Source organism: Pelodiscus sinensis, unplaced genomic scaffold (genome assembly GCF_049634645.1).
Source record: "Pelodiscus sinensis isolate JC-2024 unplaced genomic scaffold, ASM4963464v1 ctg92, whole genome shotgun sequence".
In the NCBI taxonomy this organism is placed as follows: Eukaryota; Metazoa; Chordata; order Testudines; family Trionychidae; genus Pelodiscus; species Pelodiscus sinensis.
The window spans coordinates 64,175-82,573 of record NW_027465832.1 but is presented as its reverse complement, the minus strand read 5'-3'; the positions used below and the strand labels follow the sequence as shown (position 1 = coordinate 82,573).

General features: G+C 53.9%; 1 protein-coding gene across 3 annotated transcripts in view; it reads right to left on the bottom strand.

The window, feature by feature from the left end:
* Positions 1 to 650: 650 nt before the first annotated feature.
* LOC102460082 (ran-specific GTPase-activating protein) overlaps positions 651 to 18,399 on the bottom strand; it is a 56,543-nt gene continuing 38,794 nt past the window's right edge. Inside the window, exons 5-7 of one of the 3 annotated variants that reach the window (XM_075914694.1) lie at positions 12,135 to 12,391; positions 2,495 to 2,560; positions 651 to 795 (exon numbers count right to left, since the gene is read on the bottom strand). In XM_075914694.1, coding sequence (XP_075770809.1) covers positions 2,513 to 2,560; positions 12,135 to 12,391 — 305 coding nt within the window. In that variant the 3' untranslated portion in view covers positions 651 to 795; positions 2,495 to 2,512. Of the gene's footprint in view, positions 796 to 2,494; positions 2,561 to 9,539; positions 10,280 to 12,134; positions 12,392 to 18,399 lie in introns of those variants that run through there. The other 2 variants (XM_075914695.1, XM_075914696.1) reach the window with 2 other exon arrangements.

Sequence of the window (18,399 nt, the reverse complement as noted above, 5' to 3'; positions counted from 1 at the left end):
TGGCGCAGTTGCGTCATGCTCTGGCAGTGAGATTTGAGCAGCGCGCACACTTCTGCGTCAGATGGGCCTCTCCAAGACACTTTATACATGAGGCATGTCCGTCAGAGACAGGTCGGGGTGTTGAACTATGAAGAACTGGGGTTTTTTTGGTTTTTTTTATGGTAGCGGGTACATAGGCGTTAATTCTCCTCAGTTTTCTTCTCCTTTCCAAGTTTTTAAGTCATTTTGTTTTCTTTTAGGCAAAAAGGAGAGTCCACAGAGCTCCCTCTCCCGCTGAGGATGGTAGAGAAGGAAGTGAGGGGGCCGCATGCCTAACGGACACCAACAACATGAGGAGGTTCTATGGTGCGTTCGCGGCACAGCAGGGCACTGCTAGGGGAAAAAAAAAAAAAAAAAAAAAAAAAAAAAAATCTCTGTTCGCCGGCGCAAGGACGCGCCAGCACCCAGAGTGGAGCACTCATGGGGACATCACTCAAAGAAATAAGTATTTCCACTATGGAAAAAAAAAGTTAGCACAGTACGTTTTCATGACTGGGGAATGGATTTTCTGAAGACATCTTCAAAAGGGGAAAAAGCTTAGAAAAAATAACCTGAACGTTGGAATTCAGGTCTTTATAAAGTCCCTTGTAATAATTAAGGAAAAAAATACGCAAGGCCCAAGATGATTTTATTGCTTTCCTTCAGTTTTTTCCCTTGTCTCTTCTTTCTTCTCAGAGTTTTTGCTCTCTTCCTTTACAGAAAGCTCTTCTAATTTCTCAGCAACTTTGTCAGCACTATCATTTTTCTCTTTGCCTGCTAAGAAATTGTTTGAAGAAAAGTTACACACAGTAGATATTAACAATCGGAAAGCTCTGTTAACTTGTTTTACTAAACAAATAGCACAACTACTTTAGAAAGGATAAGGATCAAGTGTTTTTTGAACTCCTTGAATTTTGCTCCATACACTAAGATGATTCATTGTTTCTTTTCCCATGGTGATCCATCCCATGCCAAACGAATGTAGATTCGCTCCTTAAAATACCACCCTACAACCACACTAGGCCATAACTTGACGACTAAGAACAGGATCATAGCCCTTTCAGTGTCCTCACAAGTAGTTCTTTGATTGCTACAGGGTAACTACTGACAAGGCATATCTTGTATGACTGGATGTGCTGGTTCCATACAGCTTCCATCTCCTTAGATAATATCCTTATCCTAATATCAAGTTACTTGAAATTCAGGTCTCTAACCTTCTCTATCCCTACATTCCAACCTCTTTGCTCAAGGGAGAGAACTAAGGCCACAATTCACAAGGGAATTCTGTTCCCTACATTGCCTAAAACACTCAGATTTTCTGAAGCATTTGAACTGCAGGCCAGTAGGAGTCTATACTTTTCTACTTTAATAGATACATTTGGAATGGAATTCTAACCTTTCTAATTTCTATATGAAATTGAAGGTAGTTGTTGAGAGAGCTTTCCTCCAATTATGTGCATTGCAGGTCATGGAGAAGCATTACATTGGTATAATAACTTACTTTCAAACTGTAATCCTGCAACTGGGGTATTTACTTGTGGGACACAAGATAAAACAATATGGTAAAACTGTTACTCCGTATAAATGATGAAAAGCCTTTCTATTACAGCTGCCCTAAAAATTATGTTCCAGGATCGACTACAAGTCTTCTACAAGGAAAGAAGACTTCTCAACATCCTAGACTATTACTCTAGCACAGTGGTTCCCAACTGCCAGTCCTCAGACATTGACCAAGTTCAACGTCAGCCCCTCTATGCGGGCTCAGGCGTGCAGCAGGTGGCCCGGAACGACCTCAGCAACCCCCAACACCTTGGGCCGTAGGGCAGGGGAAAACAAGGTGACCACCCCAGCTGCATGGGTGCTAAGGTGGCTAAAGTACACCCCGTCCCCCCACTCCAGAAGCCAGCCAGTCTCGATGGCTAGAGTCGTGTGGGGCTCCTGCAGGAAGACCACCGATTACCTCCCTTCCCGAAGGAAGGAGAGCACCTAGCTCCTGCAGAGACCCACCCCACAGCCCCGGGCTTTTAATGTCGCAATGACAGTATGTTTCATGATGAGGGCTGGGGTGAATCCTCATGGGCAGGGTGATGTCAACCTCCCACAGGTCCCACAGCAGACTGCTCCCTGACCCGAAGGCCAGGAGAGCATCGTGGAACTTGTGAGCCTGGCGGTAGGCCGCGATGTCCTGCCTCCTGGTCCCTCTCCCCTCCTGCAAAAGGGCCCTTGTGGCCCTGAGGATGTGGTTAAAGTCTCCCCCCACCCCCCAGTGCCAAAGGGCAAACTGCACCTTGTCCTTGGCCCTACGGGTATCCCTGAGGAACTGGCGCAGTTTGGCCTTCAGCGCTGAGGGGATCAGGGCAACAGGGTTTTCCTCCATCTGAGCCCCCGGATGGGCCTCGCGGGCCACGGAGATGGGCAAACGGGGACAAAAAGGTGAAGTACTGATCTAAATTCCAAGATAATATTAACATCTTACCCTTCTTTGCTCTCTTGTCTACCTCATTCCTGCATTCTTCAAATTTTGCCTTGAATTTCTGTGCATCTGTTTGAAGAAAATAAAATGTTTCTTCGTTATCTTAAATTACTTACAATGCCTTTTTTTTTAAGCTCTATTTGTTCTGAAACAGACGTTTATCCTGAAAAACTTATATTGGCATTTTAGTTTGACTGCCTTGTGTCTAGAAATATGCACTTAGTGGATTTTATCTTAAATATACAGGCTTCAATTATTTCTCATTATTTAAATACCCCCCTCCAAACAAACCACCAATGGATGTTACACCTTGGGGTAGGTTTTCTGCAAAGTTCTCCTCTTAAGCTTCTGCTACGAAGCACTATTTTATGCTAGCGAAACGTCTATCCATACTGTGGCAAGGGCCCCTCTTACCCAGGCCACTGCTTGGGCCAGCCTCTCACCCCCTTCCCTAGGGGTTGGGGCTTGCAGCTGGTTTCTGGGGTAGGGAGCCCAGCCACTCCTCCTGGGACTCCCTCCCCTGCTGTTTCTTCTCTAAAGCTGTTATGGCTCACTCTCCAACTCTTGCTCCTTTGCTCTGTCTCTCCTTTACCTCTTCTCCCACTCTCTCCTTCACCTTCCAACTGGGGAGGCTTTTAAAGGCCTCCAGCAAGCCAGAAGTGGAGTCAGTTGGCCGCACTCTGCCTGGACCAGCTTCCTACCAGCTGCTTCTAATTGTCCTGCTGCCCTCTGCTTCTATTTAGCAGGTCTTTTACCCTTTTTTGGCTGCCTTTCTCTCATTCTGCAACAGCCCTCTGGCCTGACCCTGCCACAATCCCTTAGCTACTAGTCATTCACAAACATGCTACGCATACATTTACAGTCTCAAAAATGAATTAATGACTCTAGTCTGTCCAACCTAACAACCAGAACTTTCAAGAAGCAAGAGCTAGGCTTTTAATTTCTGTCAGGAACAGTATTCCTGATGATGCCACAGCACAACTGGTGGCTGAACTCTGTGAATTTATCCTCACACACAACTATTTCAGATTTGGTGACAACATATACCTCCAGACCAGTGGCACTGCTATGGGCACCCGCATGGCCCCACAATACGCCAACATTTTTATGGCTGACCTGGAACAACGCTTCCTCAGCTCTCGTCCACTTACACCCCTTCTCTACCTACGCTACATCGATGACATCTTCATCATCTGGACCCATGGGAAGGAGACTCTGGAGGAATTTCACCATGATTTCAACAGCTTCCACCCCACCATCAACCTCAGCATGGACCAATCTACACGGGAGGTCCATTTCCTGGACACCACGATACAAATAAGTGACGGTCATATCAATACCACCCTATACAGAAAACCTACCGACCGCTATACTTACCTGCATGCCTCCAGTTTCCATCCCGGACACACCACACGATCCATTGTTTACAGCCAAGCACTGAGGTACAACCGCATATGCTCCAACCCCTCAGACAGAGACCTACACCTACAAGACCTTCAACAAGCATTCTGTAAACTGCGATACCCACATGAGGAAGTGAGGAGACAGATTGACAGAGCCAGACGTGTACCCAGAAGCCTCCTGCTACGGGACAAGCCCAAGAAAGAAACCAACAGAACACCACTGGCCATCACCTATAGTCCCCAGCTAAAACCTCTCCAACGCATCATTAGTGATCTTCAGCCCATCCTGGACAATGATCCCTCGCTCTCACAGGACTTGGGAGGTAGGCCGGTCCTTGCCCACAGACAACCCGCCAACCTGAAGCATATTCTCACCAGCAACTACACACCGCACCATAATAACTCGAACTCAGGAACCAACCCTTGCAACAAACCTCGGTGCCAACTCTGCCCACATATATACACCAGCAACACCATCACAGGACCTAACCAGATCAGCCATACTGTCACTGGTACATTCTCCTGCACATCCACCAACGTAATATACGCCATCATGTGCCAACAATGCCCCACTGCTATATACATCGGCCAAACAGGACAGTCCCTACGTAAAAGAATCAATGGACACAAATCTGATATTAGGAATGGCAACATACAAAAACCTGTAGGGGAACACTTCAATCTTCCTGGACACACAATTGCAGATCTAAAAGTAGCCATCCTGCAGCAAAAAAACTTCAGGACCAGACTTCAAAGAGAAACTGCTGAGCTACAGTTCATCTTTAAGTTTGACACAATCAACTCTGGATTAAACAAAGACTGTGAATGGCTTGCTAACTACAAAAGCAGCTTCTATTCTCTTGGAATTCACACCTCCAGATCAGCTGCTAGAAGTGGGCCTCATCCTCCTTGATTGGATCCACCTGGTCTTCTCCAGCCTGATCCTGGCCTGCATATTTATTCCTGCCTCTGGAAATTTCCACTACATGCATCTGACGAAGTGGGCCTTTGCCCACGAAAGCTTATGCTCCTACACTTCAGTTAGTCTATAAGGTGCCACAGGACTCCTCGTTGCTTTTGCAGATTCAGACTAACACGGCTACCCCTCTGATGCTTTTAATTTCTGTTTCTTTGCACATGTTGTTTTAGTCTGCTGCGAAAGATACAAGCTGGACAGGATTGTTTTTGTTCTGTGCTTATGTGTTCCCTCTAAGATTTTCCATCCGTGAGCAGAGTGAGTTTTGTCTTGTAATGCATAGGAGTAGCGCTGACCAGAACCCAGTGACTAAGGGGTCAAACTCAGGTGGCTAGCAAGGGTGTTGGCCAGGGGGCCGGGAGAACCAATTGAAATAGAATTTGAATTGTATAAGATACCTTGCCTGCTTTCTTTGTGTGGGAGAGTTAAACCAGGAGTTGAGACACACAGAATTATTTAAACCCAGGCAGGACTACCATGCCTCCAAGGAATTCAGGGCATGGAAGTGGACTGAACAAAGAAGATCATGAGTAAGGGGGGGGGGGGTGAATCTAGTTGTGATCAGGATATTTCTCTTTATTTTGTGGTTTGTTTTGAACTGCTCTGTGTGAATCCATGCCTCGCCTCCCCTCCCCACTTACCATCTAAGCATTGTTCCCAGAGGTTCTCTCTGTTTCTGTTTTCCTTAGTTCCTCTAACATCTAGCAACCGAGTATGCTTTATCAAGTTTCTCTTGTTTTGTAATAAAAATCACTTTAAGTTGGTGATTTGACTCGTGTCCTGGAAGATACAAGAGGTCTGTGTGCGTGTCTGCATGCCTCAGACTGAGAGGTCAGCTACTAGAGATTGAAGCTTGTTTTTTCCTCTTTTCAAGCTCTCTTGTGGCACAAGAGCTTGGGGTACCCTGGGGCTGGGTTCAAGTGTTCGCCCCCAGTTTTAGGGATAAAAATCACTTGATGGTGGCAGCAACCCCCCAAAATCTGTGTATTGAGATTCTGGGAGAAGTTTTTGTAGCCAGTGCCTGTAGGGGCAAGGTATATTTAAAGTATTTTTGAGCCCCCACCTCCTGCACTCAGAGTGGAGAACAGCCCTGACAGACTTGTGCATCAATATTGATGTCATGTGCACTTGTTTGGATGTGTGGCACCCACCAGTTACTAACAAAATTACACACACACACACACACACACACACACACACACACACACACACACACACACACACACACACTAAAATGGTTATGTAATAATTAGCAAGGTATTTGGAGATAAGGAACTAGGAAGGAAGATCAGCATAGATGGGATCGAACTAGAACTTAGAAGTTCACGTATTTGGGGAGCAACATGACGTATGATCTAGACTGTAAGAAGGAAATAGCGACTAGCATAGCGAAAGCAAGAGTGAGTTTGAAGGCGATGGATAAGATCTGGAAAAGTAAAGCGATTAGCTTAGGAATGAAGCTGAACGTCTTGAAAACGTGTGTATTTAGCAGCATGTTGTACGGATGTGAGACATAGGTGATAACGAAAGATTTGAAGAGAAGAATATTGGCAATCAAGAGGAGTTGTTATAGAAAGATCCTGAGAACAGGATGGATGCAGAAGGTCACCAACGAGGAATTATATAGGAAGATACAGCCAAAAGAGAACCTACTGCAGAAGGTGATACAACGGAAGTTACAGCTATTCAGGCATATCTGCAGAATGAATGACAAGCGAAAAGTTAAGACCCTTGTATTTGGCATAATGGATGGTCCAAATAGGAGAGGCAGACCCCACAGAGAATGGGTAGATGATATAGTAGATTGGTGCAGATCTAGTCTACAGAAACTAAGCCACTCCACACTGGACAGGGGACGATGGAAGGAAATAGTGAGGGAGGCATCGGACACCAATGGGCGTTGAGCCCATAGTTGTTGATGATGATGACCCTGCACCCACCCACCCTGAAAACCACCCAGCATGCTGGCCCCTGCCCCCAACACACACTGTGCATGTCCCACTGCCTATGCCCCTATCAGGACCACAAACAGCCAGCTGGTGGTAACTGCCTACCCCCACCCACACCCTCTAGTTGTGCCCAGCCTTGCAATCTGCCCGCCCATATGCCACCAGTCTCTATGCCAGAGCCATGCTATTTGCCCCCCAAACACAAACAGCCAGTAGCTGGGCCTAGGGCCTACAACCAAAGCACTGCTGCCCAGAGACCTGTGTCCAACCCTGTACCTTGCCCTCCCCCACCCCAGAATTTACCTGCACCTGGTACCTTCCACCACCATAGATGGCTGGTGCCTTTTCCCCCCACCGGCTGGCTTCTGGGCTGGCTCCCCACTGTCCTTGGCCCCTCTGCTGCCGGCCTCCTGCTGCCCGCCACACAGCTCTGCATAGGAGGTGGGCGGGGTGGAAATTTTTTCTGCACACAGCTTAGAGGAAACCTTGGTTGGTGGACCTTGGCCAAGCAGGCAGGAGTCCGAAATAGAGAGAAAATATATAGAAAAGGACAGACAACATGGAAAGGAACAGTGGAGTGAACTGAAAAGAAAAAGGGGAGACATTGAGAGCGCACACAGCTTCCTATATTCCCCCATACTCTTTTGCAAAAAGGCCACACACACCTGTCATGACTTCTGGGCATAAAAGAGACCCTCCCTAGGAATATTGTGAAGAAGTTTGTTCCCTGGGTAAACAAAGGAAAATGTGTCAAGTGTAAGCAATGCAAGACAAAGATGCCGGGCCTAGTTGCAAGAAGGAAGCATCATAAGGAAAACTGCTTATTGGGAGAAAGTGATGTAGATGTGGATATGGTTGAGTGGATCAACTGGTTAGTAATTCTAACAACTCACTTTGCAAGGCATCATTCTTCAAGACACCCTCTATACCTTTTGGTATAAAAGTGTGTTTTGATAAGTCAATTCCCAAGCTGTTTCCCATGTTGGACGTTAGGAAAAAAAAATCTGTTTAGCTCAGCTAATCATTATGGATTGTTTAATTAGTTAACTAGGTTTAGAACCTATAACCCAAGTATTCAGCACAGACAGCTGTAGTAAGAGAGTTGCCACTGAGTGTCGTTTTCTTACTTTCTATTACATAATTCATTCCCCTTATTTTGGAACATCATGGCCACAGACCATAATGGTGATGCCATAAATCTATTCCCTATTTTACTTCAGCATAACTCAGCTTTTCCAAGGGAACCCCATCCTATACTCATTTTCTCAAAAAACAGAAGCGACAGTGAGTTCAATGGAGCTTCCTCCAAAATTAAGTGCACTCTAAATGCAGTCAGTCAGTCTTAACTTTTTTGGTAGCGTGATTTAAAATCAATGGGTTTTTTTGGTTAGTTAAATCCATTATTTAAATTAATCCACCCTGATACAACCTGAAACCTACCTGTGATTCACAATAGGAACCCAGCAGTTAGGATACTGTGTGACTGTCAGACACTGTTTGCTGCATTAACTGCTTAAGGTCTCGTGAGAACAGTTGCATGAAGTCGTCTTTCACCCCCCCCTTAAAAGAGCTACTGCTAGAATAGACGGGAGGCGGAAGAGATGCATTAAGCTAGTTCTGCAGACACCCCACTGTCCTCCTTGCACGCCTGAAACACAACCATAAGGGGTTTTCCCAGCCCTAGTCTAGAGGGTATGGTGGCAAGGGAAGAAGTGTGGTAGCCATTTTGCTTTAAGGATGTTAAGAAGCAGGTAATTGGCTGATTGTGTAGTTGATACAAATTTTATCTACTACACGGTTAGTCGATAAAGGGAGGCGCTCTGGCCCAGCTCACGCTGGGTCCAGGAGCTACCCCCGCTGCAACTCTGTAGTTTAAAATGTAGGAGGAGCTGGGCATGCAGGCAGCCTGGGTCTTATTACATTTAAATTGCAGAGCTGCAGCACGGGTAGGTCCCAGATCTGGCGCGAGCTGGGACTGGGACTGCTGCACAGTGTGCTTTTTCCTGGATGCCTCCTCTTCCTCAAAAAACCCTCCTCCCCATCCACACGTGCCTTTTTGCGAAAGAGCTTTCTCGCAACAAGGCTTCTCTCATACAATGAGGATTACCAATACTGGAAAAACCCCTCTGTTTTCGATTTACTTGTGAAAGAACACGATTGCAGTGTGGACGTTCTGCAAGTTGTCGGAAAAACAGTCGTTTTTCCGACAAAACTGTAGTGTAGACGTACCCTCAAAATGACAGTCAGAGACAGGGATAGAAAGCCTGCAGGAGAGGCAGCATTTGAATCCTGGGGAACCGGGCATCCCAGGGACAGTAGGACTGTTAGACCAGGCCAATTTTTGGCCTAACAGAAAAGTTTTTTTTTTTTTCCCCCCCTTTTCAAGGAAGAAAAAGAAAACTTAAGTCTAACTAACTGTAAAACTAACTGGTAACCGGATACATGGCAGTGGCACTGTGTGTGCTGCCTGCCTCACCTGCACAGCCCACCAGAGGGCACTGCTACTGTAAATCTACAAATAGGCGCGCAGCAGTGCCTCAGACGTAAGGTCGAGCACCCACAGGGACACTCCTCAACGAACCACTGGCTTTTAAGATGACTCCCCCTAGCACCAGCTCCTGCTCCTCCCCCTTGCTGCCTCTGATACAGAGGCAGCAAGAAGGGGGGCGGGGGGGGGGGGGGAGGAAGAGGAGTAGACAACCTGATAAGCCTAGGTGTTCCTACTCTCATTTTTTCCATATAGTCATTGCATGTTCTATTTAGGAGTGAATAGTCTGGCATTCCAAGTAGGGAATGCAAGGCCAAACCACAATAATTTGCCACAAATACCTTGAAGACAAGTGACGAGAGTGGCTTCTATTCTATGTTTGTACAGTCCCTAATCACTTGTAGCCAGACAGCCCCCCCATCTCAAACAATCTTGCTTGCCCTCTGAGAGGTCTGTATACAGAGCAGAGAAGGAACAATAAGAAAAATCAGCATAGCCATTAAGCTTTGATCTGCTTTGATGCGAGACCAGGATATGCAAGTTTTGCTGACTCTGAGTAACGATTAAGAAAATAAGCTAAGCTCGAGGCTGCAAGAAGTGCCCAGCTGGCACCTATGTTGATTCGAACACACACAGTCCCTGGGAGAGGAATTTCCCACTGAGAAAAGAATGTCCAGTACTTCCAATTTAATCATCTCAATTCTCTCTTACAAGTGTAAATTAAGTTCACAACTCCCTTGTAAGAACTGGTCTCACAAAAGACAGGCCAGCATCACTTGGCATTACAGATAAAGAGAAAATACGTGACCCAATGGGTATATAAGATAGGTCCAGCACACACTCACTTTGAGTGTCAATCTACCATTTACCTGCTGGTCGGGTTAGGTGTTTGACCTCCCGAGGTCCACGGGGACGCCCACCTCGTATTTTCGTCTTTCCGAGGAATTGAGGGACCGATCCTGGCCTGACACGCTGGGACCAAGTGACGCAGAAAGGGGTAAAAATTGTACCCGTATGTGTCCTTTTGTTTTAGTGCATGCATAGAATAGAGCTCTTTAAAGATTAAGCTGTCATTTGGTACCATTATTTTTTATCTTTATTTTCCTTGGATTTGTGTCACACCCAGGTGGCAAAATCCGTTGGGGCGCTTCCCAGCCTCCCCGACGCTGCCCGCTGCAAAGGAATTGTGAATTCTAGCAGCTGAAATCTGAAGTGTAATAAGCTCTCTGTACACTCATTGGGGTGCCCTTCAACCTCTTCCAGGTTGCCCACTGCAAGGGACCCTGGTCTCAGCAGTTGAAGTCTTGGGTGTATAGTACACACACACACACACACACACACACACACACACACACACACACCCCCACCACTCACTGCCCTGACTGTCGGCTGACATCACTCCTGGCTGGGGTCCTCAAGTGCCACCAACATACAAATAATTTCACCTCCAAATCTCTAAACCATGGCATCTATTCTCATAAGTTAGCTGGAGGAGATATGGCACAGTCAAGTTAGCCTCTCAAATCTCTTAGCTAAATATCAAGCTATCAAAATAAACTCAACAATAGCGGGGGATTTCAACTCTCCCCATATTGACTGGGTACACGTCACCTCAGGACTAAATCAAGAATTGCCTCTCTTGTGGGTTCCAGAACCAGCTGCTCCAAGAAGCAGTCATTTAAGGTGTCAAGAAACTTTCTCTGCATCCTGTCCTAAGTGGAGCACAGGATCTGGTTCAAGAGGTAAATATAACTGGACCGCTTGGAAATAGTAACCATAATGAAATAAAATTTAACATCCCTGTGGTGAGAAAAACACTCAGCAGCCCAACACTGTAGCATTTAATTTCAGAAAGGCGGAACCACACAAAAATGAGGAAGATAGTTAAACAGAAATTAAAAGGTACAGTGACAAAAGTAAAAATCTCTGCAAGCTGCATGGAAACTTTTCAAAGACCTCCATAAGAGGTCCAACTTAAATGTATACCTGTAGCGGTGTACCCCTAACGCCACTGCGCCACCTGCCGTCGGTTCTGGGGATTAGGTCTGCCAGCAGGTGGCGGGATCCTTTTCAGGACACTGCCCTCCGGCAGTGCCCACAACAGTCTGAGCTCCTCCCCCTTCCGGGGGTCGGTGGTAGGCCGGTAGGCCTTCAGGAGGCGGTTCCTCTGCCTCCGGTACAGTGGGCGATACGCCTGTCCCACTGCGCTACCGTGCCTTAAAATAGTCCAGGCCAGCGAGTCTATTCCCGGCCTTGCTTCAGGACAGGATAAGAGGCAATAGTTCGCGTGCCCGGCCTTGCTTCAGGTCCGGGCCACCGGGGAATAAGTTCACCAAATGCAAGCCTATTATCTCACAGTTTTGGGCTGGGCAACCGTTCTAGTCCTGCCCCTTTAAAAGGTCCCACCCGACTCACAGCCAGCCCCAAAAGTACCGTAGGTCAGCCCAAGCCCTCGAGCAGGGCGGGCAACTAACACCTTAAGCAAAGCCCGGGCCCTAACTCAGAGCGGGGCAGCAAATGGCGGCCAGGCCCTGATGCAAGGCGTGGCCGCAAACAAACAGGTTTGTAGAAGCTCCACGTTCAGGAGCTGGGCAGGTAGTGCACCTGCAGCAGCGGTGAGGGGGAGACTGCCACCTGGTTAGTGGGTGGCGGGGGGCACGCAAGCCCACCCACTCCACTGCGCCCTGGCCCAGGGGCCCTGAATGCAGCAGTGCAGCTGCTACTGGCTCAGCAGGGGCTCCAGCCCGCAACTTGCCGGCCGAGGGCTACTCTCAGCCCATGCTACCCCTGGGCCACTTCTCGCCTCCCCCTTCGCAGGTTCCTGTACCTCCAGCAGGTCCATCAGGGAGTCGAGGGCAGTGTTGTCCCAGCAGGGTCCGGGCGGCCCAATCCAGGTGTCAAGGGGTTGAAGCTCTGCAGCGTCCCACGGGCTCGTCAGGCCCCGGAGTTCAGGCACCCATCGGAGTTCCAGCCAGTCCACCGGCTCGGGCCAGTCCTCTGGGTCTGTGGGTAGCTCTGCTGGCTGGCTTGGCCAGGCCTCAGCAGCCCTGACAGGGAAGTCTTGGCTGGCCTTCGGGGAGGCAGCTGTGAGAAGCCCAGGCCAGGTCTCAGCCTCCCCAGTCAGAAGCTCTGGACAGGCCTCTATCTCCCTCAGAGGCTGGGCACTGACTGAGCTCCCCGACAGCCTTCTTATAGTCCTAGCCCCGCCCCTTGGCTTCTGGTCAGGTGAGGGGGCGGGGCTAGGCTGGGCCCAAAATGGCTCCCAGAGGGGTTCCTCCGGCTCAGAGGGCGGCCATTCCTTACCCCCCTACACTTGTGAGAAGGAGGAGAGGCAGCGGGGTGCAGGGGCTACCCTCCTCCTTCTCCCCCCACCCCGCTGGTTCCTGGTTCCTGCTTCTGCACCAGCCGGAGCCCTCCCCACCCAGCTGCCTGCCCGCCCGTCTGCTGAGGCCTGCTCCCCGGACGTCACTGCACCCATCACTACCACCGCTACCACCACCTGCTGCTGTTGCTGCCTGGGTGGGGGGGGGGCCTGCCGGCTGCCCTCCCTCTCCCCTCCACCATCGCTCCAGAGAAGGAGGACCACCCCACCAGCACCCACCACCCGGAGGCCTTCCACTGCCGCCTGCCTGCTGCTGCTGCACCCCGCTGAGGGGGAGAAGAGGAGATCATCACCATCAAGAACTGTGGAGGGGGTTTGTTCACAAACTGAGCTTTTTCAATCCGCTCCGGGGTGGTGGTGAATTGAACTGTTAAAAGGGGGGCTGGGGGAGAGGCTCAGAGCCCTCCCCCCAGTCCAGTTGCCCCCCCACCCCACCCGCTGCCACCACCCCCAACGCCCCCTCCACCACCCCTTACCATCTGGACTGTCTCTTCTCCCCCTGGTGGGGTTTGCTGCCCCGCCTGCCACCTGGGACTCTGCTGCAGCGGTGGGCGAGGTTGAGCCCCACACAGTGCTCGTGGGTGTGCTCCCTCCCCCCTCTTCTGGACTTGGCCCCCCTCCCTCAGCTACATCTGGCTGGGGGGCCACCCTTACCCCCGGTTACCCACCCTACCCCAGCAGCTTGGTTTTTCCCCCACTGCCTGCCCCTCCCTGTTAGCTTAGTTTGGTTCCTTCCCTCCCTTCCCAAATCCACTTACCCACCACACCTGCTCCCAAAGTCATCTGCCACGCCCCTGCCCCAGCCAGCCCAAGAGTGTGTGCCCCGCCCCACCCAGCTGTTGTTTGCCTCCATTTTATCCCTCCCCACCCCCCCCAGCCCTTGAGCACCACCTGATTTGCCTCGCCCCCTCCCTGCCCTGAGCGCTTGTGCCCCCCCTTTTAGTTAGCCCCCTTGTTCACTGCACCTCCCCAACGGCCCCACAACCCCCCCCCCCGTATCCCAGTGCAGCCGGAGGAGCCGGCCCCCGCCCTGTACCCGTTACCTTGCCCCCTGCCTGCCCTGCCGGCACCCTCCTCCTCCGCTCCAGCCTTGCGGGGAGGAGTGGTTGCTGGCCCCTCGGTTCCCCTGCTCTATCCGCCCCTTTTGGTTCTCTCCCTCCCAGCAACCAGTCGGCGGGAGGGAGTAGTTGCCCCCCCTTTTTCCCCTTCTCCCCTTCCCTCCCAATTATACGCCCCCCCCACCCTTCCCTTCCCTTGCGTGCCCCCGCCCCCGTATTAGCGCCCTCCTCCTCTGCTACAGCCTCAGCAGGGAGGTGAGGCTGCTAACTCCCCCCCCCATATCTTCAGTTGCCCTCCCCAAAACCAACACCCTCCCTCTCCCCCACCCCCTTCATTTCAGACACCCTCCTCCCTCGCCTGCTGTCCGGTAGGGAGGAGCGGTAAACCCCTCCTCCCCTTCCTGCTATCTGTGCCTCCTTCCTACCCCCCCCCTTCCATGATGGAGGCAGTCCCTACCGCGGCCCCCTCACTACCACCAGGCCCGACAACTGCTGCGGCTGACCTCCCGACCCCAGGCCCGAGCTCCGCCGCCGCCACGGCCACCGCTCCCTCAGACACGGGAGCAACCATCACCTCGGCCGGAAAAAAGGGCGGGGGGAAGAAAAAGGGCAAAAGCCCGGCCCCGAAGGCCAAATCCATCATGGCCAAAGCCGCCCCGCCCTCCGCAGCCCCTCCTTCCCCTGCTATCCCCTCCACCAGCTCTGGGGGTGACACAACTAAGGCCCCCAGAGCGTACGCCCAGGTGGCCGCTGCTACCCCCTCACCTGCCCTGTCATCAGCCCCGACTGCCGCCTCCAGCTCCATCCCTGGCGGCCGCGGCCCCTTTCCCACCATGACCAGGAGGCACGGCGTCCGCTGCCTCCTGGTTGCCGCCTCGCCCCACATGGAAACCTACGTGCGGGTGATGGCGAGGGTGGTGGGGGCCTCGGCCGTGGTGGCGGCCTCCAAGATGTACGGCAAGGCGGTCTTCTTCCTTGCCTCGGAGGCCGCCGCCCAGGAGGCGGTGGAGAGGGGCCTGGCGGTGGGAGGCGTGCACGTGCCCCTCGAACCTTTGGAGGACCTGGGCGTACGGGTGGTGCTCACCTCCGTCCCGCCCTTCCTCCCTAATGCCGCCCTGTTACCTTCCCTCTCCACCCTGGGGAAGCCCATCTCGACCATCAGCCCTCTCCCGCTGGGCTGTAAGGACCCCGCCCTCCGCCACGTTCTATCTTTCCGCCGGCAGGTACAACTGCAGCTGCCGCCGGCGGCGCGTGGCGGGGAGGCGCTCGAGGGGTCCTTCTTGGTGCCCTACCAGGGGGCCCATTATCGGATTCATTACTCCTCGGGGGAGACCCGGTGCTTCCTCTGCCGGGCGATGGGGCACGTCCGGAGGGACTGTCCCTTGGCCCGGTCGGAGGAGGCGTCCGGGCCCCCCGGGGCCCGTAAGGGCGCCGGCCCCACCACCGCCGGCCCCCCTGGTAGTCCGGGATCCGCGGCCGCCCCTCCTCCAACCGACGGCCCTGCTCGGGAGCCAGAGGCGTCCCCCCTGGCGCGCCCGAGCGGGCAGGCGGGCCCCACCTCTAATCGGTCAGTCACCGCGGGGCCCGAGGAGGAGAGGGTGGCGCGGTTGCCGCAGGGCGAGGGAGAGGGCCCTCCCCGGGTGGAGGTATCCCCTTCCTTCCCACCCTTGCCACAACGCCGTCCCCGAACCCCAAAAGTGCCCCCCGGCCTTGCCCTCGCTGGCACCCGGACGACAGTACCACCTTCACTTACGTCCGGGTGGGGAAAACACGGTCGAGCCACTCCCGGTTGGATCGCATTTACCTATCGCGATTCCATCTGGCACGAGCCCACTCCTCCAGCATCCGGCCGGCCCCGTTCACGGACCACCATTTGGTGTCCGTGAAGGCCTCTCTGACTTCGGAGAGGCTGGGGCCGGCCTATTGGCATTTTAACAATAGCTTGCTGGAGGACGTGGGCTTCGTGGCGTCCTTCCGGGAGTTCTGGCGGGGGCAGCGGCCCGCCTTTCCCTCGGCGCGGCGATGGTGGGATGTGGGGAAGGTGCGCGCCCGGCTCTTCTGCCGTGACTACTCCCGGGGCGCCAGCCGGCGGAGGGATGCGGCGATAGAGCAGCTGGAGCGGGAGGTCTTGAAGCTTGAGAGGCGCCTGGCGTCCGCCCCCGAGGATCCACTCCTCCGCGAGGCGTGCCGGGAGAAGCGGGAGGAGCTCCGAGCCCTGGAAGATCACAGGGCCCGGGGCGCTTTTGTCCGATCCCGCATCCACCTCCTTCGGGAGATGGATCGCGGCTCCCGCTTCTTCTACGCCCTGGAGAAAAGGAGGGGGGCAAAAAAGCACGTCACCTGCCTCTTGGCGGAGGACGGCACCCCCCTCACGGATCCGGTGGAGATGCGTGGAAGGGCCAGGGCCTTCTACGCCAGTTTGTTCTCCCCGGATCCGACCGAAGCCGACGCCTGCAGGGCGCTCTGGACCGAGCTCCCGACGGTCAGCGCGGGCGACCGAGACCGGCTGGAGCTGCCTCTCACTCTGGCCGAGTTCTCGGAAGCCCTCCGTCTCATGCCCAACAACAAAACCCCGGGCATGGACGGGCTGACCGTGGAGTTCTACCGCGTGTTCTGGGACGTCCTCGGCCCGGACCTCGTCACCGTCTGGGCCGAGTCCCTGGAGAGCGGGGTCCTCCCTCTGTCGTGCAGGCGAGCGGTGCTCGCCTTACTGCCGAAGAAGGGGGACCTCCGCGACCTACGGAATTGGCGTCCCGTCTCGCTCCTCAGCACGGACTACAAGATCGTAGCGAAAACCATCTCGCTGCGACTGCGGTCCGTGCTGGCGGACGTGATCCATCCCGACCAGACCTACACCGTCCCGGGCCGTAGTATATTTGATAACTTGTATTTGGTCCGGGATCTCTTAGAGCTCGGGTGTAGGGACGGCTTGTCGTTCGCCCTCCTGTCCCTGGACCAGGAAAAGGCGTTCGACAGGATGGACCACGGGTATCTCCTGGGCACCCTGCAGGCCTTCGGCTTCGGGCCCCGGTTTGTGGGTTTTCTCCGGGTGCTGTACGCCCTCGCGGAGTGTTTGGTCAGGCTCAACTGGACCCTGACCGAGCCGGTCAGCTTCGGGCGGGGGGTACGTCAGGGGTGTCCGCTGTCGGGCCAGCTGTACGCTCTGGCGATCGAGCCCTTCCTCTGTCTCCTCCGTAGGAGGTTGACGGGGTTGGTGCTTCGGGAGCCGGAGCTGCGGCTGGTCCTGTCGGCGTACGCCGATGACGTGCTCCTCGTGGTCCAGGACCCGGGCGACCTGGCGCGGGTGGAGGCTTGCCAAGCCGTCTACTCGGCAGCCTCCTCCGCCCGGGTCAACTGGGTCAAGAGCTCTGGCCTGGTGGTCGGGGACGGGTGGCGGGCCGGCTCCCTCCCACCCGCGCTTCAGGCCATCAGGTGGAGCGCGGGTCCGCTGCTCTATCTGGGCGTTTATTTATCCGCCACGCATCCTTCTCCGCCGGAAAACTGGCAAGGTTTGGAGGCCAGGGTGGGTGAGCGGCTGCGGAGATGGACGGGACTGCTCCGGTGTCTCTCCCTTCGCGGGAGAGCGCTGGTACTCAATCAGCTGGTCCTGTCCATGCTCTGGCACCGGCTCAACACCCTGCGCCCGGCCCCGGAGGTCCTGGCCAAGCTCCAGAGGGCAGCTTTGGGGTTCTTTTGGCCAGGACTGCACTGGGTCTCTGCAGGGGTCCTGTCCCTCCCCCTGGAGGAGGGGGGTCAGGGCCTGGTCTGCATACGCAGCCAGGTCCGGACCTTCCGCCTCCAGGCCCTGCAGAGACTCCTCTTCAGTGCAGGTAGTCCGGCATGGAGCACCTTGGCGCGTGCTTTCCTCCGCCGCCTCCGAGGGCTCCGATACGACCGGCAGCTCTTTTTTATCCACCCGAGGGGTCTTCCGCGAGACCTCTCAGAGCTGCCGGAATTCTACCAGGACCTCCTCCAGACCTGGAAGCTGTTCTCGGCGACCAGGTCCGTTGTGGCCTCCGAGGGGGCAGACCTCCTCGCGGAGCCCCTGCTCCACAATCCAGCCTTGTGCGTGCAGGTGGCGGAGTCTCCCTCGGTGCGCCGGAGGCTGATCCTGGCAGAAACCACCACGGTCGGAGACCTCCTGGACTACGACAGGGGGGACTGGGTGGATCCCCGAGCGCTCGCTCGGCGCATGGGGCTCTCCACCCCCCGAACCCCTCTGCGCCTACTCCAGGAGGTGAAGGCGGCTTTGCCGCGGCCCGCTCTCGACTTCCTGCAGCGGTCCTTGCGAGAGGGTACACCCCGCCCCTCCCCTCCTGCAAAGCCTCCGTCCCTGATTATTGGGCCCCTGTTCCACGGGCCCCCCCGGCCTCCCCACCCCTGGACCCCCAGCCGGCTGCAAAATCTGCAGCCGGTCTGTTTTCAAGCCGCGCCAAGGCAACATCTGTACACGCTCGTGCTCCACACCCTGCATTTCCCCACCCTCGTGTCCCGCCCTGATACCAAATGGCGGGACTATCTAAGACCCGTAGAGGGTGGGGAACCCCGGTGGGCCAGCGTCTATTCCGATCTAATTCCGCGGCCCATCGGGGACATCAGTTGGCGGCTCCTTCACGGAGCCGTGAGCACGGGCGTGTACTTGGCGCGGTTTA